The 15,755-nt window shown below is 38.5% G+C and overlaps 1 protein-coding gene across 12 annotated transcripts in view; it reads right to left on the reverse strand.

The window, feature by feature from the left end:
• EP400 (E1A binding protein p400) overlaps positions 1-15,755 on the reverse strand; it is a 47,401-nt gene that overhangs the window by 17,235 nt on the left and 14,411 nt on the right. For 10 of the 12 annotated variants that reach the window (XM_071572495.1, XM_071572501.1, XM_071572498.1 and 7 more), the window contains 21 exons: positions 15,603-15,655; positions 14,486-14,543; positions 13,744-13,833; positions 12,425-12,532; positions 11,647-11,840; positions 11,294-11,471; positions 10,918-11,054; positions 10,407-10,576; positions 9,790-9,964; positions 9,265-9,401; positions 8,495-8,681; positions 7,395-7,561; positions 6,445-6,599; positions 5,689-5,925; positions 4,471-4,635; positions 3,504-3,671; positions 2,611-2,702; positions 1,557-1,855; positions 887-1,089; positions 616-785; positions 210-406 (listed from right to left, as the gene is read on the reverse strand). In XM_071572495.1, coding sequence (XP_071428596.1) covers positions 210-406; positions 616-785; positions 887-1,089; positions 1,557-1,855; positions 2,611-2,702; positions 3,504-3,671; positions 4,471-4,635; positions 5,689-5,925; positions 6,445-6,599; positions 7,395-7,561; positions 8,495-8,681; positions 9,265-9,401; positions 9,790-9,964; positions 10,407-10,576; positions 10,918-11,054; positions 11,294-11,471; positions 11,647-11,840; positions 12,425-12,532; positions 13,744-13,833; positions 14,486-14,543; positions 15,603-15,655 — 3,340 coding nt within the window. Of the gene's footprint in view, positions 1-209; positions 407-615; positions 786-886; positions 1,090-1,556; positions 1,856-2,610; positions 2,703-3,499; positions 3,672-4,470; positions 4,636-5,688; positions 5,926-6,444; positions 6,600-7,394; positions 7,562-8,494; positions 8,682-9,264; positions 9,402-9,789; positions 9,965-10,406; positions 10,577-10,917; positions 11,055-11,293; positions 11,472-11,646; positions 11,841-12,424; positions 12,533-13,743; positions 13,834-14,485; positions 14,544-15,602; positions 15,656-15,755 lie in introns of all 12 variants that reach the window. The other 2 variants (XM_071572491.1, XM_071572497.1) reach the window with 2 other exon arrangements.

A 15,755-nucleotide genomic window follows, 5' to 3' on the forward strand; every position in this document is an offset into this window, starting at 1 on the left:
CAAACCCATGCAGGTATGACTCATTCATTACATTTGGTGTTAAACCCCCACCACCCATTTTCATATGATAGCCTGGCATCTTCTATATGGAAATGAGGTGAAGTTTTCAGCACTGTTTCCACTTTATTCCAGGTCCTAGAGGGCAGCACTATCTGAAATAACCTTACATTAAAGCATGTTAAAGAGTAGATGTTGACTGTAACCATCACCTGTAAATATGGATATCTTTACATCTCCCAATTCTGTCACACCATTCCTGAGCTTTTGCATCCATCACTGGGTTTAAATCATTGTCATAGAACACAACAGTGTCTGCCTCAACAAGATTGACTCCAGTGGAACGACTGTGAGAGGAAAGGATGGCACAGAAAATGCGCTTGTCTCTGTTGAAGATTTTCATCAACTCCTACAACAAAGGAATCAAAGCAAGGAGTAAATAAACCATACTCCAAAATAAAATACCAAACCAAATTCACTATAGCTCAAGACATAAACAAGTCCAAGTGTTTCAAACTGAGTAAGAAATAAGGCAAATTTCCTACCCCTGCTGTAGTGCATAAAAGCCTGAGCAGCACATATTGCTGTATCAGTGGCCACCTGTTAGGGCACACTTACCTGCCGTTGTTCCTGGTTAGCATATTCATCAATCCTCACAAATGTAAGGAAATGGAAATTCAGGAACAACTCCAGTATGTCCAACATCAGAATCATCTGTGACAAAATCAGCACGCGACGCCCTTCAGATTTCAACTTCTGAAGCAAGACAGCAAGAGCTTCTAATTTTCCTATAATTCAAACAAGAAAACCAATAATGGTTTTATACAGAAATTCCAATCCTGTGGCACAGGAAATTACTGGGATATTGTCAGCAAATGTCCTCCTTTACCTGAGTCATACTGCACCAGTCGGAGGTCAGGGAACTGCAGCAAGTGAGGAGTTGTCAGCTGTTGCAACTGATGCAAGTGTGGAGCTGCCTTCTGCCTCAGGCTGTGCTTAAGGAGTTTCAGTCTGTGACTATAGGAAGGGGGAGGATTTGCTACATACAAACAGGGAGGGGCAGCAACTGCAGCTGGCAACACGTAGAGAGCCCTGTGAAAAGCAACAAAACAAGGGAATACCATTTTAAAAGGCTACACACAAAATGATCATCTATAATCAGAGATGCAGCAATAATTTTCAGCCTGTCAAACACTATCCACTAAATGTCAGTCTTGGCTAAACTAGCCTCTGCCTCCATTTCTGGATCTCAACTCTTGTTAGTGGGCTCCAAGAGATACCTACTCACAAGTAAATCCAAAGCATAAGAATGCAAACTTAAGTATGGTCAGCTGAATCTGGGTTTGAAATTAGGAATGATACACTGAAAACTCTTACTATAAAGATTCCAAAGGAAACAGAAGTGACTGTTATTTTTATGTTCATGTTGGACATCACTTACTGCTAAACAAATCAGCGTAAACCAAACAAGCTGATGAAAAAAAAAACAGGTTTTTTGAAAGGGAGTTTTAGAAACAACTAGAGGTGGTAAAGGCTTATAAGGCAGAGTCTCACATTACCTGTTAACAACATCCTTTAGAGATTCTTGGTGCCGTACCAAACTCAGGATCATTTCCTGCAATGGGTTACTTGGGCCTCCGGAGGCACTTGAAGAAAGGCAACAGTTCACGAAGCCAGCCCACCTCCAGCTGTTGCCTTCACTGGGAGCCAGCTGGGAGGGCTTTCTGTCACCAGCCAGAGAGCAGACACTCAGCACGTCTCTGCCATACACTGGGGCCCGTGAACAACGGCGCTCGTTGCCGGAAAATATTCTGTCCAGGCGCTCCCTCAAAAGCCGGTTCTTTTCCTCATATGTCTCCTTTGCCAAGAAAAGTTGGGAAAAAGCCACATTTGCTGTTCATCATAATCACCCAGGAATATGAGTTCCTTTAGAATGAAGCTATCAGGATCAGAGTACTGTGTGCTTTATACCACCAGCATCCCACAGTGTAATTACCACTAAGACCAATCACAAAAGGTCTCAATTTCAGACAAAATTTGAATTCAATACATTATTAGGGAGTCAATTCTTACTTTAGTATCTTCTTGTTTTTTTTAAAGTACATATTCATTGCTTTGGAAATAATACAAAATTAACCATTAATATTTGGGACATTTTAGTTAACACATTAATATTGATAAGCTATGGGTTCTTGTAAAGTTTGATATATACTTGATGTTTCTAAGTTGCTTGAGTATCTTTTCTAAAAACCTGTTAAGATTAGAAAACTATAAAATTTTGACTGATTGCCTTTGTGTTCAAAACACCTGTAAATTCTTAGGATTCCTTAATTTATGCATTACTACATAATTACAATATATTACAGTTATAAGAACCTGTCTTATCACAGCACAAGAAAGCTGTCAGAATTTATTGTAAACTATGGATTATGGATGAAAATGCATCAGATTGTCAATCTGAAACACTGAAAAAAGTTAAGGTTTTTTACTTACTTTGTAACTATCAAAGTCCTAATTAGTTCTGGCTCTGTAAATTGTAGCTTCCAACTATTACATGGACTTCGCATTGACTCTGAAAAGTTGTGTTTCCATAAGAAAATAAAAATCAAGTACCTGTGACTGTCCATGAGTAGGTGCTGGTTTTAACACTGCTCCCATGTCACCAGAGGGCAAACTGGTAACTGCAGCTCTACCTGGAATACAAACTGAGGATAAACCTTGTGTTTATATATTTGTTCTTCTAAAGATTGGTCTCAATTATTATTTTCAATAAGCAGACATTTCATAGCTGTAACACATTATTATTGCAAACAAATTTTTAGTCTAAATGTCCACTGGGTATTGCAAATCAGTACTTTGTTAGACAGCAGCTATCTGACATATTTACACTATTTTCACATAAATCCAAGAGAGAGCAATGAAATTTTACTTTGCTTTGTACAGAGACCTGCTGCATTTGTACTTTAATCAAAATGTCATGTATAGTGCAATATGTATTAACATTTAGAAGTACTATAATTCAGGAAAAGATTGTTCTCCTTTATCTTGAGCAAATCTTCTAAGATTTTTCAAAAAACGTATCAATTCAAGTATTGACAAATTGATGAAACCATATGATTGAATCTCACTAACATTATTGTTAATTTAACTGCTAGAAGATGTTTCCCCAGTTAACTACACTATAAGGGAATCACATACAAATAAAGTCATCAAACCAGCAACACCCTTCATGTACTAGCAGACTACAGACACTGTAGAGCAGTTATTTGCTCAATAGGAATACAAGTTTCTAGCTCAGCCAGAAGGTATTGCTCATCAGCACTGAGTGCTTGTCCTAGAACAGCAGCACAACCTTCCACCAGTCTCTGTGAAACTTTACTTAGTGGTGACTCAATACACCCAGAAGAACTGCATTCAAGTCCCAAGCAGGTGTGGAGTTATATATCCATGTGATTTTAGTAATTGAATATTTAGACAGAGACAGTTCTCCAGGCTGGAAAACCTACCTTGCTGTGTCACTGCTGTGGAAGTTGGGACACCTGCCTGATGCTGGTTCCCTAAAGCATTCAGAGCATTCTGCACAGTTCCTGCTTGAGAAACCGTCTGCATGACAACTGGGCCCTGAGGTCTCAGGTACTGCTGGCCAGGTGCTGAAACAATCTGAAGGACACTTCCTGCAGTGGAAGATTTTAGAACAGATCAGGCTGGACAGAGTGGAAAACAATAAATAGTGTTCTCTAGCAAAACCTATACTGTTATAAACTGATCATTACTTTTTCAAACTATGTTACAAGTTCATTACACCAATCTATCACAACATCTGATAGGAGGGAAACACACAAGTCTTCATAAAGAGGAGTTTCTTGTCATAGGGGTGTCATTCTAATCTACGTATTTATACAGAATTTAGACAAAATCCAATCAACCAAAAAATTTTCACTTAACATTCCATCTATTTATTATGTTGGCCACAATGAAGCAAGATATCCAGGTTCTCCAAAATTTGGCAACACACACCATCAGAAAGGGAAATTTAAGGGCAGAATGTACTGTAGGCAGAGCATTCATGTCAGGGCACTAGTTGGATCAAAATTCAGAGGCACAATAATCTTGAAGTATTATTTCCAACATTTCAGAACAAACCAAGAATGTCCTCAGCTTTGTCAGTTACTGCTCACTCGGAAGCTCATATCAAATAATGCCTCACCTGCACTGCATGGATGTGAAAACAAATTAATTTTGAAAAACAGAAATACAGAAATGAAAAGTAACCATTTCTTTCATTTGATAGTAACTTATTTTTCAAACCAGAGCGTCCTTGTCATCCCTGTCTCTCACATAAAACAGGAAAAGCAGAGCAGTATAAGCACTGGGGATGGAAAAACCTTAACGTACAGCAATAAGAAACACATTCCCTGTATCAAAACATGACCATTCCAAATAATGGAAAACTCCCCATTTTGAAATAAGTACCTTGTAACTGCAAGGGTTGCCCTGCAGTGAGCTGGCGAAGTTGACTATGTGATAAAGTGAACTTGTTCCCTTGGAACTGCAGAGTAACCGGGGTCTCTGGCTGAGCGATCCTGCCTTGTGCTCCTGCTATAGAAGCCAGCTGGGCTATTTTTACTACCTCACCACCTGTTAAGGGGGGGAAACAGGCATTAAAAAAATCAAAGTGGGATGCGAGGTGTTCAGTATTCACAATTCTAAATTTTGGTTAGTAAACCGGTGCTGAAGCGCCTTCCATGCATAATTATACTTAGTGCATCAAAAGTGTCATATAAAAGTTAAGCAGGTATTGCTTTCTATATTTGTTGGACAAACTGGAAAGAAGCTGATTGTTTAAAGGGTAAGAACATCAACATTTTAGAAATAACCACTTCTATTAGTAAAAAAGAGCTACCTGAAAACTCATGTGACACTTTGCAACAGAACGAGTGTAGACATTAAAGTGATTTTCACTGCCTTTTCAAAAGCATGAAGGAAAGTTTAAGGAAGAAATTAAAATAGTCACACATGTGAATACACATTTGAAATGGCCTGAAATTAGCTCATGAAACATGACTTATATTTAGCCACCTGCATTTAGACAAACCAAAAAGCTTTAAAGTGACAAAGGACAAAGCTTTTTGTGACTTAAATGCAGAAATGTTAGAGGCATTTAAGCAGCAATTTTTATGATATTGAGAAAATATCGGTGTGAAAATTTAGCTTTTGTAAAGGCAGTGCATTTACCCCAGAGATAAAATTAATACATCAGTGCTCAGTACTCTATACACATGCTAATAGGCAGTGCACATACAACCTTAAAGCAAAGCCTCATTGCTTTTCTCTGCCTAACACTTGCGACGTTCCTCTCTGCGAGAGAGGCCTTTAGCAGATGGATTAGTGTTTAACATGAAAGGAATAATTAGGATAGAGATAAAACATTTGGTCTGAAGGAAGTCTTGCCAGCAGAAGAAACATGCAGAAATAGGAGATTAAGTTGACACCGCTAATGTATGTCCACAGCAATTCTATTGTTTCTTATCCAATTTTCGATTTTCCTTGGTCATAAAGCAACATACTGAGCAAGGCTAATCAGAAGAGTGAAAAAAAAACAACGATTCTGTACACATCTTAGGGTGCCTAGTAACTTAACCTCATCGTAGTACAAAGGTGGGAGAAACCTTGAAAGGGGAGGCCACTTACTAGGCAACCGTGCCTGGGCCTGAGAGGTGAGGACCAGCCTCTGAGGCAGCACACTCTGTTGGATGGTGTGCGGGGGGGGCTGTGGCTGGGCCTGGCCTGGCTGAGGGGCCGGCGCAGAGGTCTGGCCCCGCGGTTTCACAGGGTTGGCTGTGCTAGTTGCTGTGGTGAAGGTCGCTGCGGGCTGGTGTCTTGGAGCACTGGTGGAAGCCTGAGTTGTCTGAAACTGTGCTGCTGCCGCTGCAATCAATAAGGGTTGTTTGTGCAAGCTGTTAGAGGTTTTAACTCCACTCTTTTTAAACAACCTGCATTAAAAAGAAACCTTCCAACAGGATATTAAAACGGCTACAGGAACGGCTTGTCCTTACAGACTGGGATTTCTAGCCACACCTTTTACTCCATCCTAATTTTACATCATCGTCTATTTGGAAACCATCATTTAAAGGCTAAATAAATACATAAAAGCACCATAAATTCCCATCTTTGACACATTACACGTCTTCAGGGTTTAAATACCAACTGTGCCATATTTACTCCATATGCTAACAGGTTACACAAAGCTTAGTTTTGCATTGTACTGGCAGATCATATTGTAGAAACTAGTGGGGAAATTTACTGGCAATTAGTCTGTTGGTATTTTTAAGCCATTAGTACTCTAGACCATTAAGCTAGAGGGAAAAGGAATTCTATTAAACAGACTAACTTGTACCTGGCTACGCAGATAGATGCAGGAGACCAAGGTAGCACCAACTCTCTTACCTTGATTTGAAGACACCGTGGCTATGGGTGATCTGCCTCGTACTTGTCCCTGCTGAGTCACTGTTGCTGTGGTTACCGTGCGTTGGACTTGAGTGCTTGGGAAAACTACAGTTTTGCCCTCAGGCTTCTGACCATACTGAACAGGCTGGAACAGCCTAAAAAGAAAATGAAAAGTCAAAGTCTATGGGAAGATCATAGTTTGGCTTTTAAAAATAAACTCTGTCCCCCAAGGAAAGTATTAAACCGATCATGTCAGATGCAAATCGGCTTCTTGCAAATGGCTGAAGCTGATCAGTCTCATCACTTCTGCAGCTTCCTGAATGGACATTCTGGAAAGATTTTGCAAAGTCAAAGAAAGAAAACTTTCGCTGCCATGCATCCAGTTTAATGCAGGATAGAATTACAGCAAAGCAGCTGGGTCAATATCTGGAAAAAGAACAGGACTCTCATATCATTTCCAGAGCAATATTAATGTGCTGCAGGTCATCAGGCAGCTCTTCTGCATCAGAAAAACAGTTCCCCATTACTCTGAGATCACTACTTCACTAGGAGAGAAATACTCTTCAGAAACTTACTGCTATAAAACTTTGTATGTCTCTCACATAACACTGCAACCAAGGCTAATGCTGTAGGCCCAGCTTAGTCCTGAATTACCTCCATGCTAATTTTGCAAAACAACAAGAACAAAGCTCATCTGCTGGTGAAGTAAAAACTATGGGAAATCCACCAACAAACTTCCAGTGGAATGGTATGCCTCAAAAAAACTATTAAAACAAATCCTTATTTTCAAGGGTAAACAAAAAATCAAGAGAAAAAGAAAATCCAAAGTCAAGCCTGAGGTTTTGTGTGAATAACACCAGCAGAGATGCAGAGAGAGTTCTGTTAAGATTGCAACAGAAGTACCTTTTCCTGCTGCAATGCTCACTTAAAAGGAGTGCAGGAGTACATACCTGCTTGGTTTGAGCTTCACTGGGGTGGGCCTAGCTGGTGGTGGAGGGGAGCTGTAGATCTCTTCAATCAACTTTCTAGTAACCTTTTGTTTTGGCAACAGTTGTGCTTCATAACGAGTCATTTTGTTTTCCATTCCAATGAGATCAAAAAGAGACAGATCTGACTCCTAGGAATATTGTAAAATAAGGTTTGGTTTTTTTGATGACCCAAATAGTTCTCTATGTTCTATGTTGAATTATATTTCTATATATTTAATTTTTAACTTGAAATAAATGGTGTAAATTTTAAAAGTAAACTATTCATTATTAGCCAGAACTGCCTAGGAACCTTGGAAATACATCTTAAATTGACAGTCCCATTTCAAGCAACAGAAGAAAAAGAACTGAAATCATTAGCCAGTTACCAAAATCAAAGCAAGGCACATTTCACAATTCTTCATATATCATAATTTCCAAAGAATTAAGTAGAACACTTAGGTGCTTGCTAATTATCAAGCTCTAATGCCAAACTATAATTTAAGAGTAGAAAGATATGAAGGATGGAAATAAAATCAAACAAAAAACTTCAGCTGCTCCATTACTCACAGTTCTCTCTAATGCAATTTCCTTTGATCATCTCAAAGAGGGGAATCACTTGTTTAACAATAACAGAAATAGTGGTACTTCAGTGGATTGACAGAAGTGTACTAATTTAGTCACTGAAACAGTGTTTACTCTCATGTAAAAAAGATAGTCTTGCTTTCCTTTAGCTACTGAAAGCAAAAAGAAAAATCACAGAATGCCATAAGTAAGCACTGTGCTACCCAGAGTGTTTTCAGTGGTGGAAAATTCCTGCTAACACGAGTATGATGAAAGCAAAGCTAATTTCTCTTTGACCAAGTAGTTCATGAAAAATTACTGTTTACAAACATCTTGAAAAACTCAAACCACCGTTACAAAAAAAGTGATGCAACAAGTACACACTAGGAAGGCATAGTTATGGAATAGTGAATTCCTTCTATTTATAGACTTCAGAAGACTTAATATAAATACAAAAACAATACTAATACTGAAATTCTGCCAGGGCACTAAAAGAGAAAAAAATTAACTTTTCTACTCACCTTCCAAATATCCCTTTCCAGGGCACTCAGTACCAGAGAGGCTGTTCTGTATTCCAGTGTTTCTGATACATAAGAGGTGCTTGAAAGCCGTGGGTTTATCAGATCAGGGTGATTACAAATCCGCTGCAGCTGCATCAGCACATGCAGGACACTGATGAAGTGTCCACTTTTGAGGGCTTCTTGGGTTCTAGTAATTAAATTACATAGAAATACACTGATTCATGCACAGCTTTTATGGAGGTGTCCCTAAATCAGCAAGGTGAGAATGTGTCTTAAACCAAGTTTAGATTTTACCTAGATCTTTCTAGAGCATTTTAAGCAGCACTGTATCAAAAGTAAATATGGAAACATAAAACTTAAGGACTAGTGCTGCCTTACAGTCCAATACAACCTATGCAGTTCCCCATTCTTTACCTGCTTTGTTTCTGTTTCAGATCTGCCACCTATCAATTACCACCTGGGTGGGTGTGAGGAAAAACACTTTGGGTTTTAAAAAATATGAACAGCCACTCGTCAGAGACAAATATTAAAACAGCAGCAAACCTGACCATTACAACTCGATTTTTTGGTTCCAGAGGTAAATGCATGTTTGTCATAAGGCCATAGCATCACTTGCCTGTAATTCTAGTTTACAAGGCAATCACTTTCTAGTCACTGGTCATAATTGAAAATTTCAGAAAAGCACTAAAGCACTTCCAAGCATGACAATTTATTTACTCGCTTAAGCAATAAAGATGACATCATTTTTATTTACTGTTCTAGCTCCTTACCCTGGCTGTAATATGACATCTTCATACATGGCCTTTTGTCGATTAGACAGACGGCACTTCAGCACATGTTCATATTTCTTTGTCAGCTGCTTCTCCACGTCTCTCTTTGATCTCCGCAAAATAAACGGCTGAATCATCTGAAATGTTTCATAATTGAGGAGAAATTGTCACTTCAAAGATGCAGTTTTACAACAGGAAGCTAAACTTATTCACCCCTAACAGACTGATGTGATAAACTGAATATACCACATATAATCATATTTTCATGCACACAGTCGTACAGGCATCAATTTGTTCTTTAATTTCTGCATGTTATGCTTCAGAATCTGAGCCCTGCATTATTTTTAAAGGAAATCTTCATACTCTAGTGACAGAACTTCCTGCTTTCAGCAAGATTTTCTGCCTGAATTGAAAAAAGTGTTAAGAAAGGACAGAAATTTTGAGCTGAATCACACATTTTTATTCCCCCCCTCCTCAACAGCTTAAATACTGTAGTAGGACAGATGAGATAAAATTATAACATACTCTGTGTAACCTGATGACCAGTTTGTGGCAATAATCCTGGTTCTCCTCATTAGGTGCTTTCACTGGAAAATCTAGGTAAGGTCTGGAAATTCCTGGAATCAGAAAATGTACCATCGTCCACAGCTCCATCAATGTGTTGTGCAAAGGAGTGTCTATCAGAAGTAAACGATGCTGGCTGTGAATAAAAGAAGATTTTTAATTGACACAGCACTTAGTATCATTATGAAAATATTCAAACACAGGTTACTGTAGATTTATGTTTGTCAGACACACAGAAGAATTAAGTAGAGATAAAAAAATTAAATCTAGGATAATTATCTTTTTTAATCTTGAATATACCATCAAACTACCTTCCTCATTGCAGAGAATCAGGACATAGAAGGGGATCTGTTTGACAGCAAAGAATTATACTGTTATGAGAGTGGAAATAAACATATCCTGAGCATGTCTCTGAATCCTGATTGTTTCAAATAAAGGCACCTCTCTATAGGTGCACATTACACAGGAATTCAGGCAGACCAAGTCAAGAGGGGTTTTATGAGTTTTCTGTTAAGAACAGTGTGACATTAAAGGAGAAAAATCCACTGCCAGCAGGAAAACAACTCTCTGCTCCATACCTGCGGAGACTGAACAGTGCCTCCCAGTGTTTCTCAGTCATATTCTTTATTTGTTGCATCTCATCTACTATTAAGTATTTCCATCGCATTTTCATAAATGCTGGGTGGCCTTTGAACAGCTGCTTGTAGGAAGTGATACACACATTGAAGCTATTGGGTTCTGTCCACTCCTATGAAAAAAGAAAGAGAGGATGAGACAGAAAAGTTAAGGCAGAACCCTAAAATACCTTCACTAAAAGCAGAAAGACATTATGACCCAACACATCCTAAAAGAAAGTCTTCCTTTGAATTATAGTCAGTTCAGAGAGTAGGTGAAGTATTGTATGTTTTGCTCAATGCCAAGTGGTTCCAAAAATGTCTTTGAAAACCTAAAACCACGAGGTGTGAACGTCTTTGTAAACCAACTTACAGTGTTAAAGACTTCTCATATTGCACCACAAGATAAGGAACATACAGATAAACGCAAGCTACAGGTCTTAGAGAACACTTCAAGACTTGCAAAATACAGTACCTGTCTTTTTGCCCTAAGTTCCCTTTGACTCCCAAAGTAGAGAAGTATTTTCAACCCCGGGCACCAACGTTTCAATTCCAGCTCCCATTTCAATATATTACAGCTCCGTACAACAACAAGGTGAGGGCCCCAGTTCCCTACAGAAGGGAAACACAGCAGTTATCACTAAAAGGTAACAGCAGTTTGATGAAACACTACTTAATTAGAAGGCACCCCTACATCACACTACCTAACTAAATTTTTCCGACATAATCTTACTCTGAGCATTAATTAAAGCCTGATATGGTTCACCAGAAGAAAACATGACCCTATCTAACAATTCACAAAGACAATGCTGGCTCAGTATCTGTCTAAAATTGTTAGCAAATGAACTTACCTTCATTACAAGCCAAGTGGGCAAAAAAGGCAATAATTTGCACTGTTTTTCCAAGCCCAGCCTCATCTGCCAGGATGCCATTGAGATTCTTCCTGTACAGCTTTGCTAGCCAATCAAGCCCAATCTTCTGATATTCTCTGAGAGACCCATATAGCAGTGATGGAGTGTTGTATTTTACCTGTAATATTAATAACTTGGTATTTTTTTCTGAGTTAAATTTACAGAGCATGGCATAAGGCATAATAACTAGAAAAAAATTACTACAATTTGCTCCTAAAATCTGCAAAATTATGAAAAAAGCAGTCTTTACATAAACATAAGAACATACAGTAGCAGAAAATAGGGATTCTTACTGCTGTTGTTATTCTGGAGCTGCCTTTAGGTAACAGCATCTCTGCTGCAGCAGCAACTTCTGCTATGTCTCGCATGTGCTTCTTGGGAGGACTGGATCTGTCTATGCTCTTGTACTGGTCAATGCTGAGAAGGGAGTCTATGAGGACAACTTCTTTCTGAGGACTTTCCCTATCAGAGATATGTTCTTCCATTTCTAGAAGAGAGGAAAAATTACACTGGCATCTCAAATAAACTTAAGTAGCAGTTACACAAAGGAATTGAGATGATTAGAATTCAGAGAGGGAGAAAAAAATAGATGGCAGCTAACTTTTAAAAACAATTCTATGATTTTCAAGCTAGTCAAGATAAAAATGGCCTAAGCCCAGGATCATGTCCATGTTCTGGACATTCACACTAGCTAGGCTAACATGACCAGCAGCTTTTCACAACTTCTAGGGAGGTCCTCTCATACTACTTAAGTTTTATCCTCAAATATGAAGTTCTATCATCATGTTAGTACAGAACAGATGTGTAATTATAGCTACCTATGGAGTGTGCTGTTTAATTCAGTGTAGAGAGGCTCTTCTACAGCTCACTACTGTTCCTGAGAATAACACACATCTTGACTTTAAGACAGGCAATCACTACCCTCTTTTCATGAACTGAAAAATTTTGAATGTGATTCACTCAATGAATGTTTTCCCCTAGAACAAAATGTCTTTTCACAAAGACCTGAAGAGCCAAGCAACTTATTTCACCTTGTAAATCAGCACATCTTCTGAACAAAAATTGATTTACCTTCCTCACTGCTGTCCTCTTCACTGTCAGACTTTGGCTGGGGCCAGTGAAAATTTTCTGCAAAGGCACCTTCATACATCTTTACCAAATCTTCCAGAGGCAATTCAGCTAAGGTCATTAAAGGATGCAAGTTTAAAAATACCAAAACTTGGAACAATCCATACCAATGATTTTAATCTCATTACATTGTTCACAATTTTATAAAGGCAGTTCTCTAATCAGTTAATTTAAGAGGTATTATTTGGTGGATGATGGCAGTGTTTATTTAATAACCTTGATTATAGAGAACACTTGGCATTACACCAAGTAGTTTGCACTCCCAGTCTACTTGTCACTGTATTACAAACCACCCTACAACCCTTAGTAAACCCACAGTGAGTGAGGTAGAGGCATCAAATCCAGCTGAGTGGTTGGAAGACAATTCAAGACTTCAAAGTTTCAAAACTGAGTTGTACCTCAGCCCTTCTAAACAGTAGCTCCACAATCCCTTGTCTGATCTGTTGAAGTGGGAATGTGCATGCTGGCAGTGGCCAATCAATCAGGAAACATCCTCATTAGAAACTTGGCTGACAGGCCAAGAGTTGTAATCCCTCCAACTGGCCAGTTTGCTGCAGCCACTAAGCTGCCAAACAGACCAAACAAACAGATTTGGAAACTGCATATTAATTGCCAGGCAGGCTCAGCTTAAAGGGAAACTTGCCTCCAAAATTCAGGAAGGGTTTTACCACTTCAGTAACATGATCCCTATGGGATACTTGGCTCACATCAAGCCCAGTATAGCAGTTATGTTGCTAATGAGAGCTGCCAGCCAGAGCATTGTCCCTAAAAGCCCCTTATCTTCAAGTATTTATACCCCCTCAAGAGCAGCACTTCAGGGCTGTTTCAGACCTATCAGGTCAATCACAAAACCCTTCCGAGATACTCAAGACAGATGATGGTAAAATGTTCATGTTCTATCTGCTACAATCCTGGCTTTAAGTGTTTATAATGCACTCCTAGAACTTAGGTTGAGAGTCTTGGTGTAAGGTTTTGATGCAGTGCTTCAGTAGAAAAATACTTTTTCTCAAGCCACCTTGTGTGATAACTATTTTAAGTACATGGACTGCTTTATAAAATATAGATGTCCATCATCATCATCATCCCATAAACTAATTGCTGCAGCTTTCCAAACAGAAAAAAATAAACACTGACTACATAGGACTGAACATTTGAATACATTCAATTTCTCACTTATAATCCTCTTTACAAATGCAGTAACTGTTACATGTTTTCACCTGCTGTTTCAGAGCCCACCACAAAGAATCAAGCCACACACCTACCTTCTTTGGCTAAATTAGACAATTCAGTTTGATGGTTTATGTTTCCTTCTTTAGCTTCTTGTTCTTCAATTGTTTCTTCTTCATCTTCAACTACAAGAAAAACAAATGCAAATCTTGGCATTCTAATTACACAACAATTCAGGAGGTTCGTAATTATATACCCATGAAGTGTACTAGCATAGACTACTTTAAGTCAGCAGGACTTAAAAAGCATGAATTGTATGGAAAAGAAAATTTTAAAATAACTATATGCAGAACTTCAAAAATAAGTGAAAAGGAGAGAAGCACTTCTGCCTCAAGACAGAAGGCAGTTAAGTGTTGATTGACAATGTTCACCAGAGGCAGGTTATTCCGTAGCTTTAAACAGGAGATTGCCTTTGTCAAAAACAAAACACAGTTCTTATCACAAGAAAGGACCTAAAGTAGATGGGTATTTCAGTCTGAAATCCTCAAAAGAAGTTTAAGACCACTAGTAAAGTTTGATAAATGAAGGAATGAGGACAGAAGGAATTAAAATCCACCAATAATGATGGCAGTGTACTTTCAGGGAAAGCTTTATTTTCAAATTTTCACTGAAACTCTTTTAAGGACAATTTACTTTCTAATTGACTGTCTAATCTCTCTAAGAAACAGATGAAGGTTGGTGTTTGGTTTGGAAAAAGCACTGCATGCAGGCACCTGTGGTTTTAATATACAATTTACATATTATCCTATGGCTGCACAATTTTGGGATGTGACTTACCTTCCTCATCAGTCAAAGATGCGCTTGCCTTTCTTTTCCTTCCAGATGATGAACCCCCCTAGCATTAAATAATTGAAATATTTAAAATTATAGAAAAGAAATGTAAGCAGGGGGGTTTGTTTGCTTTTAAAAGAAAGTAAAAAATGCCCTGCAGTTACAACTGCATTTTCTGACAGATCTCTAACACCTATTAGCACTTTCCTGGTCACATCAAACTCTGATCAGTATTGAAGGGAGTGTGTAATCAGCCACTTCCAGTGTTTGTGGGTCAAATTATTCAGGTCCAGCTGTGGCACAGAGCCATTGTACACTCTTTCCCTTAAAAACATTATTGAGGCACAAAACTTTTACCCAGTTGGGAATCAAGGACTAGATTTTTTCACTAGCCAATAAAAAGTGGATATGGCACAGGCCTAAAATGGTCTCAGCTGTCCATTACACTCTATGGAACAGTTCAGCCTCTGCAAATTAACTCTCACAGCCAGTGCTGGGCCACAGCCCAGCTGATAACACATGCTAAAGCCTGTTCCTACTGGGAAATTCAGACACAGGCATTCTGCTGAGTGAAAGGGGAGTATTTCAGCATGTGGGCATCAGCTGGGCCACGACAGATGGCTGAGGGCCTCAGAACAATTCCTTGTCCATTTTTTCCCAACTGCACAGGCATAGCCAAGGAGCCCTAGCCCACATTTCATCTAGGGCAAAAGATATCTAAGTTTCATTCAGTTTGATCCATTCTGTAACATATACCTACATCTCTCAGTAGGTCTCCTGAAAACATTTTTCATGCCCCACAAAGTCTAACTCTGGTTGCAGTAGATGAAACTCCTGCCCTAGCAATTAATTTGTAGTTTTTTGGTCTTCAATCTTAGAATAGATGTTTCAAGGCTGTTAAAGACATGGATCAACCACAATCCACTTTCCTGGTAAAAGCTGGGGGTCCTAATCAGAAATAAATTAATTTGTGCTTGTGACTATATGTTTGTCAGTAACTCCAGTGTAATTTATTCATCATAACCATGTATTTAAAAAAAAATCATCTTTACCAGAAATGTTTCACATATGTAGTCACATTTAAACTAATTCGATGGGTTTTTTAAGGAATGGAAAGACTTACCATTTCACTTTCTTTTTCCAAAAAAAAGTCTTCTGCAGCTTTTGCATCCTTACCTGAAAAATTATTATATTTGATGTATGTATTAATCACTTAGCAATTTTACATTTCTTACATGAACTTATGTCTTCAACATAAAACATAAGAATTATTACC

Source organism: Pithys albifrons, chromosome 17 (genome assembly GCF_047495875.1).
Source record: "Pithys albifrons albifrons isolate INPA30051 chromosome 17, PitAlb_v1, whole genome shotgun sequence".
In the NCBI taxonomy this organism is placed as follows: Eukaryota; Metazoa; Chordata; class Aves; order Passeriformes; family Thamnophilidae; genus Pithys; species Pithys albifrons.